General features: G+C 41.1%; 1 protein-coding gene across 4 annotated transcripts in view; it reads right to left on the bottom strand.

Moving 5' to 3' along the window:
- The window catches only part of si:ch211-106e7.2, a 33,110-nt gene extending 16,941 nt beyond the window's left edge, over window positions 1-16,169 (bottom strand). Inside the window, exons 1-3 of one of the 4 annotated variants that reach the window (XM_047034862.1) lie at window positions 15,897-16,154; window positions 3,771-7,767; window positions 1,774-3,690 (exon numbers count right to left, since the gene is read on the bottom strand). In XM_047034862.1, the coding sequence (XP_046890818.1) occupies window positions 3,782-7,699 (3,918 nt within the window). In that variant the 5' untranslated portion in view covers window positions 7,700-7,767; window positions 15,897-16,154 and the 3' untranslated portion in view covers window positions 1,774-3,690; window positions 3,771-3,781. Of the gene's footprint in view, window positions 1-1,773; window positions 3,691-3,770; window positions 7,768-14,808; window positions 15,369-15,896 lie in introns of those variants that run through there. The other 3 variants (XM_047034863.1, XM_047034864.1, XM_047034866.1) reach the window with 3 other exon arrangements.
- Window positions 16,170-16,663: the final 494 nt, after the last annotated feature.

The raw sequence follows: 16,663 nt of genomic DNA, 5'->3' as shown, positions 1-16,663 counted from the left end.
GTGAGGGAGTCGGGCTAGTAATCAGAAGGTTTTCTTAGTGTTGGTATGTTGGTATGTTGAGCCATGTCAAAGGTGCTAAATGACGGTGTGTCCTTTGGAAAGGCACATCACCCTACTTGCCTCGGGGGGAATGTCCCTGTACTTACTGTAAGTCACTCTGGATAAGAGCGTCTGCTAAATGACTAAATGTAAATAGGGACTTCCATGCAAGCGCCTTAATTTGGCCTTAATTTGAGCACTGATGTGTATATATATATTTTTTTTTATTAGCAATTTCAACAATTTCAATTGCATTTCAGTTTACAAGATACACAAAGTAAATAAAATAAAAAACATTTACATTAAGAGTAAACAGGTATCAATACAAATTAAATTAACCAAAATTAACACTAGAGGATATAAAAGTTGATATAAATATATTTAAATTAGTACAGATTGTTACTGTTTTAATTGCCTTTTGTTTAAGATAGTATATTTTTTTAATAAAAACTTGTCTGACCTCTCCATTTAAAGCAATATAGCAAGGTTTTCTTCCCATTAATTTGCATCTATGAATATGATACTAGGCCATAATAATAATAAGATTAATTACATATATACAGATGTTTTTCCTGGAACCATCTGATAATCCAAACAATACATCCTTCCAAAACAAACAAAAGTCAACCTCAATATTTTCAGTAAGAAGATTTTGCCCAAATTATTTTACAATTGGACCTTAGTTATATCTCTCTGAAACAAAGTTCGAATAGATCTATTATTTCTACCAATGTTGGAGAAGCAGGTTTTGCCTATGGGGGAGTCTGTAACAAGATTATGCACATGAGGCCAATGTTTGAGTGTAACCCTTGGCTGAGATTTAAAGAGCATAGCGCTGATGTGTATACACACTGCTTTCTAGAGGTGTCGTCACTTAATCACCGTAATTGGATAAGAGCGTCTGCTAAATGACTAAATGTAAATGTAATGCTTGAAAGCAGCATAGGCTACTTATTTCAATACACCATTTAAGAGCGGTTCCTTGAATTTGACACGTGCTATATTTAGACAACTGGTTATTCCAACAGCATCCCAACATAACGTGCCATAACGTGTTTCCCGTCCGATAACAGAGGGGAGAGGAGCTTGGACATACCACTCTTACCCGAATAAGGAGACAGAACTCTGACAAATTGGGCAATGTGATGACAACACACACACATGCCCGAATAAGAAACCAAACACTGGCAAATGGAACAAACGTGATAACGAGGTGGGGCGCTTGCATTGCGTGTATAGGCTGACGATCCCCTGTCTTCTGCTCTATGCCTCTTTCTGCTCACTGCAACCTTATTTGTGAAACACCATGATTTTAGCTTTAATTAAACAATTGTATTTTCATTCAAAAGACTACTCGTGCTTCCTTGAAAACCATCTGAATTTGGCTCTCACACAAGCGTATTCTTTTTGGTGTCTATATTAAAGGCAGGGTAGGCAGTTGCGTGAAGCTAGCTATTTTAGCTTCTTTTTGACACGATTCAACCCAAAATATCCCACCTCCTCCCTTCAAAGCCACTCCCACAAAACTACAGTAACGAGCATTGACTGGAGGGGCAGAGTCCACGCAGGTAGGTAGGCAGACAGTAGCCCATCCAATCAATAGTCAGGGTAATAATGATTGGTTGTGTTAATTACTTCGACGCACACAGATGTCAGGATGATTTCCTATTACCGTCAAACCTTTTGATATATTGATTGCTATCAAGACGTGAAGTTACTTTCTGCAAATATGACAAAAAAGTGCTTCTTAACAACATTGCCTCCTCTGCCTTTCACAATGAGAACAACAAATGCTTGCTTTTGTTTTAATTTAATTTCTTGGAAAATTGTACATTCACAAATGTAAACAGAAATTGTGAGCCTCTTTTTGTGTTTTTAAAAACAAGTTGAAACTACTTGAACAAAATATCAACATTTGCTATCAAGAAAGCATTAAATACCTTAGACATTTGTTCTACATGTAACATTCCATTTGATTATTTTTAATTTGCCCAAAATTTAAATAAAAACGTTCTCCCAGTGTTCTATGAGACAATTTAGTTTCTTCTATAAAAAGCAGGACTCTGTGTGTCCATGGCTTGATCATTTTGAGTACCAAGCATCGTATAAACTTGAAAATTAGGTGGTATACTGCAATTAATATAACCAATTTACACGTGCAAGTTTCCCACTTTAGCAGTGTGCTCCCTGTGCGATTCAGTGGCACACCGGATAAAGCGCGTACCACATGGCCTGAGGCCTTAACCAACTTCCTGGTTTCGATTCCTTCACTGCATGACTCCACTCTGCCTTTCCTGTATACCTTAAACTGACACCATCCAATAAAGCGAAAATAAATTAGAAAATTGTAATAAAATACAAAAACTTGTATGATGGATCAAAGAGTCTGCTATGACTACATGTAATTGCAATCTTGTGTCTTTTAGGATTATATGAGTAATATTTGCCATGCATTTAAAGAGCCAGATGATTGGAGCAACATTTTTATGAACTATACTGTTGCTCAGAAGTGGTTCCACTTCTTTATGGCTAGGTTTGAGTTCTGCACATGCATGATTATCTAAGCATTGGTTTTACTGAGGAAGGCCCATCTGAATAAGTGCAGACCTATGATCAACACAGATCTCACACAGCCTGAGGGCATGCACATTTGCAACACAATGGGATTATGAATTATGGACTACATTCCACCCTATCAGGTGTCATAAACCACAGAATAATTGAAACCATTAATGTTTATTAAAAAAATACAATTCACAAATTTGAAAAAAGTATATTTGTCAACATTCAATGTTTACATCGGTGCACATACATTCATTCTGTGTGAAATACCAAAATATAAGAGAGGAACATTCATTCTGTGTAAAATACTTACATTCATTCTGTGTGAAATACCAAAATATAAGAGGAACATTCATTCTGTGTAAAATACTTACATTCATTCTGTGTGAAATACCAAAATATAAGAGAGGAACATTCATTCTGTGTAAAATACTTACATTCATTCTGTGTGAAATACCAAAATGTAAGAGAGGAACATTCATTCTGTGTAAAATACCTAAATATAAGAGAGGAACAATCATTCTGTGTAAAATACTTTCATTCTGTGTGAAATACCAAAATATGAGAGGAACATTCATTCTGTGTAAAATACCAAAATATAAGAGGAACATTTGTGAGTCTAGAAAAATAAGTCACATTTATATCAAAGCAGCTATCTGCTAAGCATTCTCCCATCCTTCCATCCCATCCCAAGGAATTATTGGATTATGTTAAATAACAGTGACTTTTAGGATTGTCAGTTAATAACATTTATATATCATGTCTTTTTCATTTTTTGTATTGCATGTAAGGAAATGTATGGTGAATACTATTGGAATTGGCTTATGATTGAAGGCATTTCTTAATGGCATTTATGGCCTTGGGACCAATCAGTCCCCCAGAGGGAACAACTGTACATTCTCGGTGATGCTGACCAGGCAGGCACATACCGACAGTGTTATTTTTATTTTATAGTCCTTTAATAATCCCAACAGAAATAAGAGTACACATTCCTCCTTCCAACATATAATAGATACAATATAAATGTTGCCTGTGTGTAGAATTTAGTCCTCGTTTTCTGAGGTTTCCCCCTTGATAGGCCATCCATACCTGATAACAGAAGGTTGGTCATTAATTATGAATCACACATTATTTATAGGGCAAACCTCAATGTTAGGGTTATAACTTACCCACTGTTAAATCAGTTGGCGGCATTTTGGGGTTCCAATTCTTTGAAGATAAAAGTCTTTGGTAGCAAACTGAACTCCAGAACACTGTTCTCCTTTGCAGGGTTGAAAACAGGGTTCTGACATTTACTCTTGGTTTCCTCAGAACTACTGAATGTTGCTGCACGAATCTTCGACTTCTCAAGTCTTAATTTTAATTTATTCAAGATGACTGCCTTCTTGCTGTCAGCCAAGGACTGCCTCATCCCTCCTGACCCACCTCGGGGTCTCCCCCTTGAGACCCTGGGAGGACACCTCTCCATTTCTGAAGGTCTGGTCTGTGTGGGCTCATTTAAATCCACATCTGACTTTTTAACCTTACAAGGCCTGCCCCGTTTAGACTTTTTTTTCACTGTTGGTACAAAACTATCCTTCCAGTCTCTAAAAAGCCGCTCTTTGACAGGGCTTCTGGGCTCGGGGCTCCTTGAACTGAGAGTGAGGGTTTGCGGGGGCACCAAAGTCCTGTCTGTGAAATGATTGTGTCTAGTTGATTTAAAGGGTTCGTCTTTGCTTTGGCTAGTTTGTACACCTCCATAGTTATTCCGTGAAGAACCAAACAAGGCCAGTGTGATTATGCTCCCTTGCAAGCTACTGTTAACACTGCCAGGGCCTGTAAGCTTTTGAGAGCTGTTAGACTCTGGTTGCTTCACCTCCGGTGACCATTTGGGCAATGATTTGACAGGTTGAAAATCCTTGAAATGCCAGTATTCAGACAGATTGGGCTGAATAAGAGAGCTGGAACCAATAGTCAAGGCTCTCTCACTCGTTTTACTCTTATTACTTTCTGGGACAAGTTCTGAATTTTTCAAACATAGTTTCCTCTTTCTTCCAACCCTTTTTTTTCTGCCATTGTCCTCACATTTCCTTTTAGAAGTGACGCTCTCAGGTTTCTGTATTAAGGAGAGAGAAGCAAGATAGTCAACTTTCTCACTTGATGGTAAGTCCACTTTTTCACTTAACGGTAACTTCAAAATAACCTTAAATTCTACCGGATTTTTACCAGTTGTGTCCTCATTTGCATGAATTTGAGAAGACGCCTGTAGTGCCTGTATTTCTTGTTCGGTCAATAGTGTGACCATGACATCATCATCATCCGAGATATTGATAGTGAGATCTGCTACTGGAGCTCTTGAAGGAGAACAAACTGACTGTGATTCAATGTAAGCCTCCATGTCTTCATCCAGATCCACAACCACGCTGTTTGGTTTTTTCCCAGTTAAAACTGAAGACACAGGAGTGTCAGTTTCAACATGGTCATTATCTAAAGGAGGTCTTGCAAGACCAAGGTTTGTCTCGCACTGGCAGGCATTGTTCAGGCCACGCATTTTGCTCATTAACTTCAAGAGACAGCAATACTTTTCTATTTGATCTTCCTCCTTATTTTCTGACGTCCACTCCTTTGACTCCACATCCATCTCCTCAGATGACTCCTCCTTGATGGGGCAATCTTGTGAAGATCCATCTTCTTTCTCCTGGTCTGCTGTCTTTTCACTTTGCACCTGCACACATTCAAAGAGTCGTTTGGCCTCCTCTGGAGCCAGGACATGGATTTCCATGGACGTAAATGGATCGATTGAACTACAGTCTTCAGAACATTCCACCTCGTCAGGTGATGTTGTCTCTGTAGCACTGTGTGAGAGACATAACTCTTGAATTTCATCCACATCTTTGGATTCAGGCCTGGGCGGTGCATTCTCTGGCGGGACCATCACTGCATCTTGCATCTGGCCATGCGGTTGTTCAGATGTCATAGTCTCTTCGGTGCAGTGCTTCTCTGGTTGTTTCCCCTCAGGATGCTCCTCCATCTGAGAAGTTGGTTGGGTTCTCTTAAGGCAACATGGAAAGCCAAAATCTTTATCTATGTCATCTAGCTTCTCATTGGTATTCAACCACGAAGACTTATGCACCTCCTCGAAATAAACAGAACCGTGTCTGAGAATATATAATTTTTCTTTAAGCCTATCCATGTGTTTAGGGTCGACTTGGGAAAATATAACTTGTGGTGACTTCATGTTACCACAGGACTTTGTTATAAATGCCAGAAACTTTTTGTAGTAGTCTGATTGCAGCATGTATAATAATCTATTGTAACTTCCACCCCAGTAATGGTTTAATATTGTGCTAGCAACATCTTTTTCAATTGCACTTGCACTGTCCTTCTCTGAAAAGTTTTGGCACATCTTCAGCAAATTGGTACATTTTTCTAATGTCCAAGGGATTGTTGGAATTGGGGACAGCTCTAAAACACCCTCAGCTGAAGTTACCGAGCAATCGGTTTCCTCACTGCAAGGCACAAGTACCTCTCCCCCTTCCCCTTGCCCCTGAGCAGGACTGAGTGCGTGTTGACCTTTGGTAGTAGAATTCACTTTTAACAGTTCAGAAGCACTTGTTGTTTGGGTTGTCTTCTGTGGAGTTTTGCTTGTAATTTTATCAGAAGCCATGACCTGCTGTTCTGTTGATAGTGGTTGTACCACTGCAATGGCTTTTTGCCCCTGCAGAGCAGATGGGCCTGATGCTGAATACTGTTGAAAATTAAAATGATTGTGTGTGACTTGCTCATACATGGTCATCGTTTGTGATTCATTACTTGCCGAAGGTCCTTGCTGTCGTTGACCCTGGATATTCTCAACCGGATTACATCCTCCAAAATTGACATTTTGTGCTTTAAATTCATTCCCACTTTGGTTATTTGTTACATAGAGTGGTACACCATTTGTCTTCTGCTGTTCTAGTGGATGACTGTAAAGGTTATTGTTGCTAGTAATACTGCATTCCCTCATTGCCGTTTTGTAAGACGGCAAAGCCTCGTCTTGCCCTGCAAATTGTACATTCCTCTGGGTGCCTCCATTTTGTTCAGCATTTGCTGTGCAAGGCTGATTTGGGGTGGCGTGTCCAATTATATGAAGCATTTGGGGATGGTGTGTGTGTTGCAGACCTACATTTGTCCCACGAGCAACAATGCTTGCATTGTGAAAGCCGGGTATGCTCTGGAAGGAACTATAACTGGCCGGGTTGGATTGCTGCTGTTGGTTCGTGCTTGGCTTTGGCAGTAATTGTTGACTTGAAGCATTTTTACTTGATTGTTGGCTGTGATTATTGGTATTGAAAGGTTGATGGTGAGATTTCTGACTTGGTAGCATGGATGGGCCACCATGAGCAGACATACCAGACTGACCGCTGCTCATTCCGTTGCCACAGCTGGCTGGCTGGTTCTGAGGGAGACAAATCCTTTGCATATCAGTGGGAAAAGACACTGAACATGCTGTTGGTGTCACAGGACTGGAGGTCTGTGCACTTTGGACATGACTGTCATAGTTTGAGGAACCCCAGGATTGTAGATTATATTGAGGTGGAGTGTTTGATTGTAGCAGAGACAAAAGTAGATGCCGTCTGTGAATTTGGTTGTTGCCATGACCAACTGTCGTAGCAGGAGTTGCATTTGTATTTTCTCTGCTGCGTACCTGCTGTTCCCCGTGTTGTCCCCCGTGAGGTGGGCCTGGCAGGCAATAAGCATTGTCGTGGTGTGTGTTTGTTGCTGAGGGAGAAATCAGAGGTGATCCTCGGCTGGTCACTGGCTGTGCTTTAAAATCCTCTCTGTGTTGGCGAGGGAAGTAACCATGTCCCCCTTGAGAGGAAGTAGTGACCCATTTGCTTGAAGTGTTTTGATTGGATAACTGTTCAGTGGCGTAAGCTCCAATAGGGGAAGGGCACTGGCCCTGTGGCGCTTGTGTGGCCGATATCGTCGGTAAATACTGTTGAAAATTGGTGGTTGTATTCCAACTATTTTGACCTCTGGTTCCATCCTGTTGATTTTGTCTGGTGACAAAAGGTTTGGAGTGTTGTCCAAAATATGCTTGACACGATCCAGCGGTGGCCCATGTAGAAGTCTCCATCCTGTTCCCCGGTCTTGGCTTGCCAGTCCTCCCTTTGCTTTGGGCTTGGGGTGGAGAGACATTTATTTCTGAAATAACCAGACAAATAACAAACACAAAATGAACTTTTGACTTTGAATTAAAAGGCAAATTTTACATTGACTACAAACTCAGACAAATTCTCACTTCCCCAAATTATAACTCTAACACCATTTTATGCATGTTCAATAAGCGTAAAGAAGCAGTTTTATGGCTCACAACTAGGGATGTCACGAGAACCGATACTTACGGTACCTTCCGATGCTAAAATAACAAAACACCGACGATGCCCATTTTTTTGAAGCACCGTAAGTACCGTGAGCGCCGATGCCAGATGTTAGCATCGGTGCTGCGCCTTCAGGAGTGTTCCAGTCGACGTTTACATTAAGAAAAACAAGATAACAACTGCTGCTTTAGCGATCGCCCCGCTTCGACTTGTTGACAAGAAAGGCAAAAAAAGTAGTTTGCGTTTGAGGCAGATGACAGTGGCGTTATAATTAATCCGCAGAAGCCATTATGCAAAAAATGCTACCGCAGTCTTCAGACCAAGGGGGAATACTTCCAATTTAGCTAAGCACCTGAAAGATCGTCATCTGGATTTGTTTAAAGAAATAAAAGCAAGTTCTGATTCAGTTCCAGAAGAGGCGCAGCACCGATGCTAACATCTGGAATCATACAAAATAAATCAATGTTCGCTGAAGTCGCGGCGAAATTCTGAATACATCCAAAGAATGCTCTTTTTCTGTTTGTTTAATCTGTCAAACTAAAATACACGTTACATGATTGAGATGGTGGGCACGTGTGTTACAATGGCTTATGTACATAGTTTAGGTTAGCTGTAGTTTTAACGTTAGCCCATATCTTAGAAGATAAACTCATGTCATGTTCATCTTGTTAGCTGAATGGCTTAATTGCACTTTATTATGTTGTGCTATGCTCTATTGCACATGTTTTGTATGTCTTTGTAGGACATTTTGCTATTTTTAAAATATTTTAAAGAAGTGGTTCAAGTAGCCTACATGGAATCTTAGACAATCCTCTTTTTTTTACCATGGTATCGAAATTGGCATCGAGAATCGTGTTATTTTAATGGTATTGGCAACGACTACTGAATTTTTGGTATCGTGACACCCCTACTCACAACCACGTGAACCAGACACAACATGTTATTTTTGTCTAAGTTTCGATCAGGTTCTGGCTCCAAGTCCAAAAACTGCTCAGGAATTGCAGCGGAGTTGGATGCAGAGAGTTTGAACTCCACAAAATCCAAACCAACAAACTGAGCCTGGCCCCGTGTCTCCAAACTGAGGACCTACTCTCTGGCTCTCACCTTAAATACTCTCAAAATGTCCATCCTTGCTTACAAGTCCTAGCCCTTTATATAAATAAAAAAAGTACAATAAAATGGAAAACTATTTATATTATTTTACGAAGATGGCATAGATTTAAAGTATATACTTGTTACTGATGAAGAAAGATTCTAGAATGTTATCATAGCTTAACCGCTTGTGTTATCTTCGGGTCATTCTGACCCTTCAGTCATTATGACCCACCAACGTTTGCGACAACTTCACCGCATACAAAAACAAAAGTGAAGCATTTTCTTTTAACCGTTGAGCTGTCTCAGACCCCCCACATTGCAAAGGTTAAAAGAAAAAGAAAAATTGCTTTTGCATTGGGTAAAATTGGGTAAACACAACGATGGTTCGTTATGAACCTTTGGGTCATGTGACCCGAAGGCAGCACAAGGGTTCAGTTTCCGTTTGCTGTTAGAATGCCTGAACTGCCTGACCTGAACCACAATAGTATAGCTGACCGTTTAGATTTGTCTGAAACAGAAGAATAAAAGGAAATGCTCAGCTGGATAATAAGAAAAATAGTTTTCCATTACAAAAGTAAATCTCTTGATTGTCAACCCTAAATTTTGTCATCAGATTCTTGTTCAGGTCTGTACCTGCTAGGTGTATTGTTGCAACCTGAAATTAAATTCTACCCTTGTTTTTTTATACCAGCCGGGAAAGCCTGCCTCAGCACCCAACGTTATCTTAGAGATTTTTTGAAGTCTCTTATAGCAGATACCAAGTTTCATTTTTCAACATCTAACATTCAGATTCTACAAAACGTATCCTGAAGCCCCTTCTATTGCCATTTTATATCACCAACAATATAACAAATCATGCAAGATGTATATGATATAAAAAATTAGAAGTGTGAGTATGTGTGAGATATACATGAGTGTGTGGTGTGTATACACACACACGACACCACTGGCTCGAGGGGGTCAGATGGCTGAACGGTTAGGGAGTCGGGCTATAAATCAAAATGTTTTGGGTTCGATTCCCGCCCCGGTCAAATGACATTGTGTCTTTGGGCAAGGCACTTCACCCTACTTTCCTCAGGGAGAATGTCCCTGTACTTACTGTACTTACTGTAAGTCGCTCTGGATAAGAGCGTCTGCTAAATGACTAAATGTCAATGTGGTCAATATATGTATGAGATGTATGTGCAGTGTGGGGTGTGTGTAAGACGTGTATAACTACAATTCCATCACATGACAAGAGGCTAAGCCTTCAACCAGTTTCCAAGATGTTGCTATTTTTGTGGAATGTTGTATGGTTTAGGAAACGGTTGTTGGTAAAAGGTGGCATTTGAAATTAAGGACTGGAGCATTGATGATTACAGCATGGTAGCTGGTAATATAAAAATAGTGATGAGTCTTTTTTTTGTTAAACTAACGAGGGCACTACACTGCGACCAAAATGGTCGCATTTGCGACCTTTTGAAGTTCCATTGCGACCGTAATTTTTTTATGGGTCGCAAATCACTGATATTTTTATGCTTACCTAAGGTTTTAGGCAATATGCTATGATTTGTTAAGAGCATAGAACAGTAACATGTATTTTAAGAATATGTTTTATAAGGTGCTCTGAGCATTCAACACATCCAGTTGGTTTCAGCCCAGCGACCCCCCTCCCAGAATGGTGTAGCCAGGATGATAGAAATATAAGTAAAAACTCGTCAAGATGTACGCAGCAATCGCATATAGCGTAATCAAATCTGATGTGTTAAAATGAAGCGGACAATTGAGTAACTTTTTGAGAAGGGACGTTGAAGGCTAACTGAACCATCACTTGATGTCAATTTGCCAAACGGAGCCTGTGAGTGAGAATGATGAGCCTGAGAAGGTGTCGTCAGGCAAAACTCACGCGGGAATAAGGATACGGACATATGAATGCCGACACCAGTGGCTCAAGAATACCAGTGGTCATCGGTGCCATCACCAGCGTATATATTGCCAAACTTTTCACCAGCGCAAGGCACAACGTGTTACAGCCTAATGAATTTAATGTTTTCATATTGCTTCAGATTCCTCACTACATAAAATGTGGTTGTCATTACAGTTTACTTAGGTCTTCTGAATTAAATAAACCTCATAAGGTCTGCGAAAAGGTAGTATTGCCAGGCCATACTCATTTCAGTACTGACGGTGGCGGCAATGACAGTGGTTAAGGTACCAAGACGGAGCAATGCACTGTGTCCAGTGTAAATTCTGTGGGCCTTCAATTGCAGGACTGTCAAAATGTGTAACTGTGTTAAAACAATTCTAACACAAACATCGAAGCTTAACAATGACAAGTATGAAGCATAGAAAGTGTAGAGACGTGTAGGGCCTACATATCCCGTAACACAGTAGCACTCCCGACTGCATTTCTGCTTTATTTTGTGTGCCCATCTGTGCCAACCATAGCATGTTGAAATCTCAAATAAATTCGTTTTGCACTTCATAATGTATGCCCACTGTATTTTCTATTGCTGTAAATCTATCCCAATCAATGTTAAAGAAAACAAGATGGCAAGCAATTAAAGTGCACATCTGTCTGCAATACAGGTTCATTATTGTTCATTATTATCCAGAGCGGTTTACTATTCACTATAAAAAAAACAACATAGTTAAGGCGGCAGGCGTATGTTGCTTAGGCAGCCGCCTTAACTGAAGTGTTGCGGGAAACCCTGAGCTGTACCATGCTTGACCAAGTAAGGAAATGTTCTGTGTACCCTATATATTAACTCGTCTATCCATTATATACAAGGACAGTTCTGAACCCTGTTCCTTACTCATGCTGATCAGTGTCGTGGAAGGTCACATGATCCGAGCTTGTCTAATAAACGTTGTCAACCTTTTTTCATTGTCGTGCACCTTTCCGGTCACCGACTGACAGACTTCATCCTATAAATGAGTTACAATGTTGTCACCTGTCGACTTTCAAGTGTACAAACTTGCTGACCACATGCTGTGCCTTATAAGGACAGCATGTCCTATATTTGTACTGGTCTATTAATAAGGACGTTTGTGATCCATGTGCTTCATTCATCTGACCATTATCCTGACTGGTTGCATGATCCAACTTCGTCCTAATAAACAATGTCAACTTGTGTAACCTTTGGGTCATTGACAATTCCCACGCCTTTTGCAAAGTGTGTCACACTGATTTTAATTGGCTTATCGCACACGGTGGGAAAAATGATGTAACGTAGCACAATAAATCCCAACGGCACAGTCATGCTGCGGAGGCACAAAAGGGCACACCGGCGATTTAGAGCTCTATAGGCCTAACTAAGGGGCGGACGGAGGCCAACACTGTATTAGAGTGAACAGAAAATGGCAATGTTGATTGCAAAAAAAAACATTCCTTTTTCTTTTTGTGCTGAATTTAATGCTAGTGTGACAGGCATGTTCCCTGGCATCCTCTGTCTCTGACCGCCCCCCGTTCTGAGGTCACACAGATTTTGGTGCTCAAATGTTGCCAGGTATGATGGGGACGCCATCTTTACAGAGCAGGATTGCTGTTTCTACGTATATGGCATGAAAGTGCAATTATCCAAGACAACTCAATCCAGCTATAGTAATCATGTAAGGTATTTTATTGTGTTACCTGTTCGAAGAACTTAATTAGCCAGATCATGATTAGCCAGTGATGTAATCTTGGATGTAATTTGATCTTGGATGTAATAAGCGACGTACAAAGAACGGACCCAGAGAATGTCTAATATGGGGAGAACTTCCACTCTGGAGGAGCAGAATGAACAGGGAAAATCCACTTTTCTCAGGATATAATTTTTGTCTAGTAATTTAAATGTTGAATTCAAAAGGGGAGGCAAAAAAATACACTGCTGTGTTTGATTTATTATTTTTTTGGGCAGAAAGAGACAAATTTTGCCGTCTAGCTCCATAGACCTAGCCTGGTCCTAACCCGACTCTTGTACATTTCATTTGTACAGAGAGTCTGGCCTCGCTCCATTGACAAGCGTTGACTTCCTTGTAGGCGGGTTGTCTGTTTAAGTTTAAAACTATTGGATCTGCCCAGAGCCACTCTAATCTGCCATAACCAATCGCTAGCATTCTCCTTTCCCAATGGCTTCGCTCGCATCTTTCTCCGCCGCCATTACGGAACTACAACACAAACTAGCGCACGACAGCAACGTCATTGTTCTCAGCCACTCCCTCTGTCTGACTTACGCACTGAATGGCCAGACCGAGTACACAAGCAAAATCAAAATTGAGCGGAAGTACGTAAGACGGCAGAGCTAGGCTAGGAGGGCAGAGCCAGGCTAGGAGGGCACAGCCAGGAGGGCAGAGCCAGGCTAGGAGGGCAGAGCCAGGAGGGCAGAGCCAGGCTAGGAGGGCACAGCCAGGAGGGCAGAGCCAGGCCAGGAGGGCAGAGCCAGGCCAGGAGGGCAGAGCCAGGCTAGGAGGGCAGAGCCAGGCTAGGAGGGCAGAGCCAGGCCAGGAGGGCAGAGCCAGGCCAGAAAATTTCTAATAAAGGGAGAACTCCCACTCTCGGGAAACTTCCGGGTTCTGAACTGGTTGCAGTTCCACTCAAGTTCCATATGAGGGCGCTAACGGTCGAGTGCAGAATAAATGGAGGTCTATGGAGCTATACCCCTCAAAATCCACTTTTCTCAGGATATAATTTTTTGTATAGTAATTAGAATTCTGAATTCGAAAGGGGAGGCAAAAAAAATACACACCGCTGGGTGTTAAAAAAAATTGTCGCCTTTCCGTTCTAAAAAGCCTTAGAAAATGTCATTGATGTCATACACATCGAACGACCAGAGCTTCTGCTTGACGGCAAGCTCTGGTTACTTCCACTTTTCTCTTGGGGCATCAACAACACAGCTGACAGGTTAGGCTCTCCCTGTCAATACACATGCTAGAAAGAGTATTGGCTTGCTAATGTTGTTGCTAATGTTGCTAATGCTCTGACATTCTGGTTCTGCTTCGGATGCCATCAAGCGGGAGCTTTGGTCGTATCAGTCCTTCACTAACCAATCAGCGTTAGCAGAATGCTAGCGTGTTATGGGCAACAACGACTTACCCTGTAAGAAATCGAAAGGACATAAGTACTCGTTCATTCAACTTATGACCTGTAATCCATGTTGAACATGCAAAAACTACAATCAATTCTGAGATTTATCAACGACAATCAGGCGAGAGACAAATTTAGCCGTTTAGTTCCATATCCTACCATTCATTTTGCACTCGACGGTGATCACTCCCAGTGGAACTTGGTGGAACTGCAACAAAATTCGGTACAATGGGGGGAAGACAGGCTCTCCTTAAACAGGCTCTGGCCAGGCTACCATAGACCCCCATTCATTTTGTAATTTGAACTCGCCCGCGATGACACCCAGAGGAGCTTTAGTGGAACTGCAACCAAATTCGGTACAATGGAGGGAGTGGACAGGCTCTCAGTAGACGGGCTCTGACGGACCCCTAAAGTGCAGACATCATGATTGATGATCCCACGTAAACTACGGGCCTACAGTTGGCAACATTGACACGTAAATTTACGTCGAATTAAATTAGAAACGTCGGGTGTCAAATAAAATGCACATTTATGCAAACAGTGAATGTTAAATGTTTTAATGTTAAAATCATTTAAAAGTTAATGTTTACCATTAGACTACTTTTCAAATGTGCACACTTGGCCTGTGTTGCAACTATTATGAATCGGAATAAAATAGATCAAATCATGAAGTTGTATGCAAACACATGTAGGTCTGGGCTGTGGTCACACGCCTTTGCTTACCTGCTGAGTGCAAGGCGTTGTTACAATAAAGAAGAGTGGGACAGTCGGGGAACGACCATGTAGAAGCACCCAAAGTTTAGCACTTCTTGTTGTCGCCATGTTTCTCCTTAAACCAAGGACGAATGGTGACGCTTTCCCGGGGAGTTCGCTCTCTTCAGCCAGAGTAAAATAGTCCGCACCAGGCCCATAGAAGTTTGCCAGCTAGCTAGCTAGTTTTGTGTGCTCCGGTTGTCGGAGTTAAACTGCTGCTGATGCAGCCAGACAGCTAGCTAGCTCTCCAAATTGGAGTCATTGGAGTCCAATGTTTGGTAGCAAACAGCTAAGCTGTGGGGACAACTGGGGTAAGCCGTAGGCACAACAATTTACCCAGAAAAGTTAGCTTTACCCTTCTAGTTAGTCTAAGACATTCTCTCACATTTATGCCCCGCATGCAATTAAACTTTAAGATACTTAGGTCTAGCACTAAGTATATGGAAAAGTGTGGGTGTGTTCCACCTACTAGACTCACTGCCAGCTGACTCCGTTGACACAGCACTATTTTCTAGTAGGTTTTGCGGCACAGCTCTCTGGCAGATAAGTGCCACCAGCTGGCTCAAGAGCAAATCACAGAGAAGGTAGGCTAGGTTACTTTTAAAAACCGCAAGAGCTGGGTGATGCGATAGTAAGACTGCAGAGCGACCGACTTGTGGAAATCGTGTTTTCGCTTTTGGTCGTAAAACAGGGAAATACCAGTGTTTTTTGTTGTTGTTTTTTTTTTTAGGTTTTAACGAACTAGAAAATCTAACAGGATATGGTTATTTGGGTGACAAAAATCTAACCATTTATCATGCAGGAATCGACTTCAAGTATTAGAGCTAGAACTACATTTGTTAGAGCCAACTAAGATTAACAAATGGGCCCGTCCGTTAGCTAGAATTCGTAAAAATCCGTTTCACATCCATGTTTGAGACTAGTATCTAATGACGGAAAATAAACCTTGCAGCAAAGCCACCTACATTGTATCGTATTTTGTAGCCCATGCAAGTTAGTAGGCTACGTAGGCCTACTGTATTCTACGCAATCTTACTACAGTTTTTTCTTTTACTTACCGATTATTCAATTTCAGGCTAAACTCCTATAAAATCCATTGTTTTGAAATAATCTTCTCCCGTATTGTCTTCTCAAAATACTCTTCGCAGTTAAGGTAACATTTGTATCAAACTTCTTCCCTCAAGCACTTTACAACTAGCCCCGTTTCTGAAGCCAGAAGTGCCCTAACTGATCCACGTCGAGTCTAATCTAAAAACGAAATAATACATTAAACACTGAACTGGGTACTGTAAAGGAGTGCGTTTAGAGGTCCTCCCACTCGTGCCAGGATGAGGAAGACAACAGTCTTCATATCTAGTAGGCTATGGGACAGACCATGTGGTGACGAGTTGGAGTAAGGTCAGGCAAAAAGCAATATCCTGTCTGAACCTGAGAACAACTGGCATTTTGTGCAAATTATGTGTTTTAAATGGTAAGCTGACCTAATGGGCAAGCTCATAATAATGCAATCTTAGGATCTATTAACTGAGTGAATCCCTCCTTTACTGTATTTAATTATATAAATGTCATGTTATTTTACAGCTGTATGCATGTTTGTTCACATTCCTCTGTTATAATTCAGTTTACAAATGAATACATACAGTATATTTATTCACTTACGACCTTACTCCTTTGGTGTAGGGGCAGTGCTAGACTTCAATGCGGAGGAAGTAAGACCTAACCCAAGAGGAGGCAGAGAAGGAGATGTAAGTTTTTCTGACACTTTATTTTTCAGCCATGTGGTGACTTATCAGTCATGTGGTATGTGTTATGTCCTGTAAAAAAT

The sequence above is a fragment of the Hypomesus transpacificus genome, chromosome 14 (assembly GCF_021917145.1).
Source record: "Hypomesus transpacificus isolate Combined female chromosome 14, fHypTra1, whole genome shotgun sequence".
NCBI lineage: Eukaryota > Metazoa > Chordata > Actinopteri > Osmeriformes > Osmeridae > Hypomesus > Hypomesus transpacificus.
This window is presented reverse-complemented; position numbering and strand designations above follow the sequence as displayed.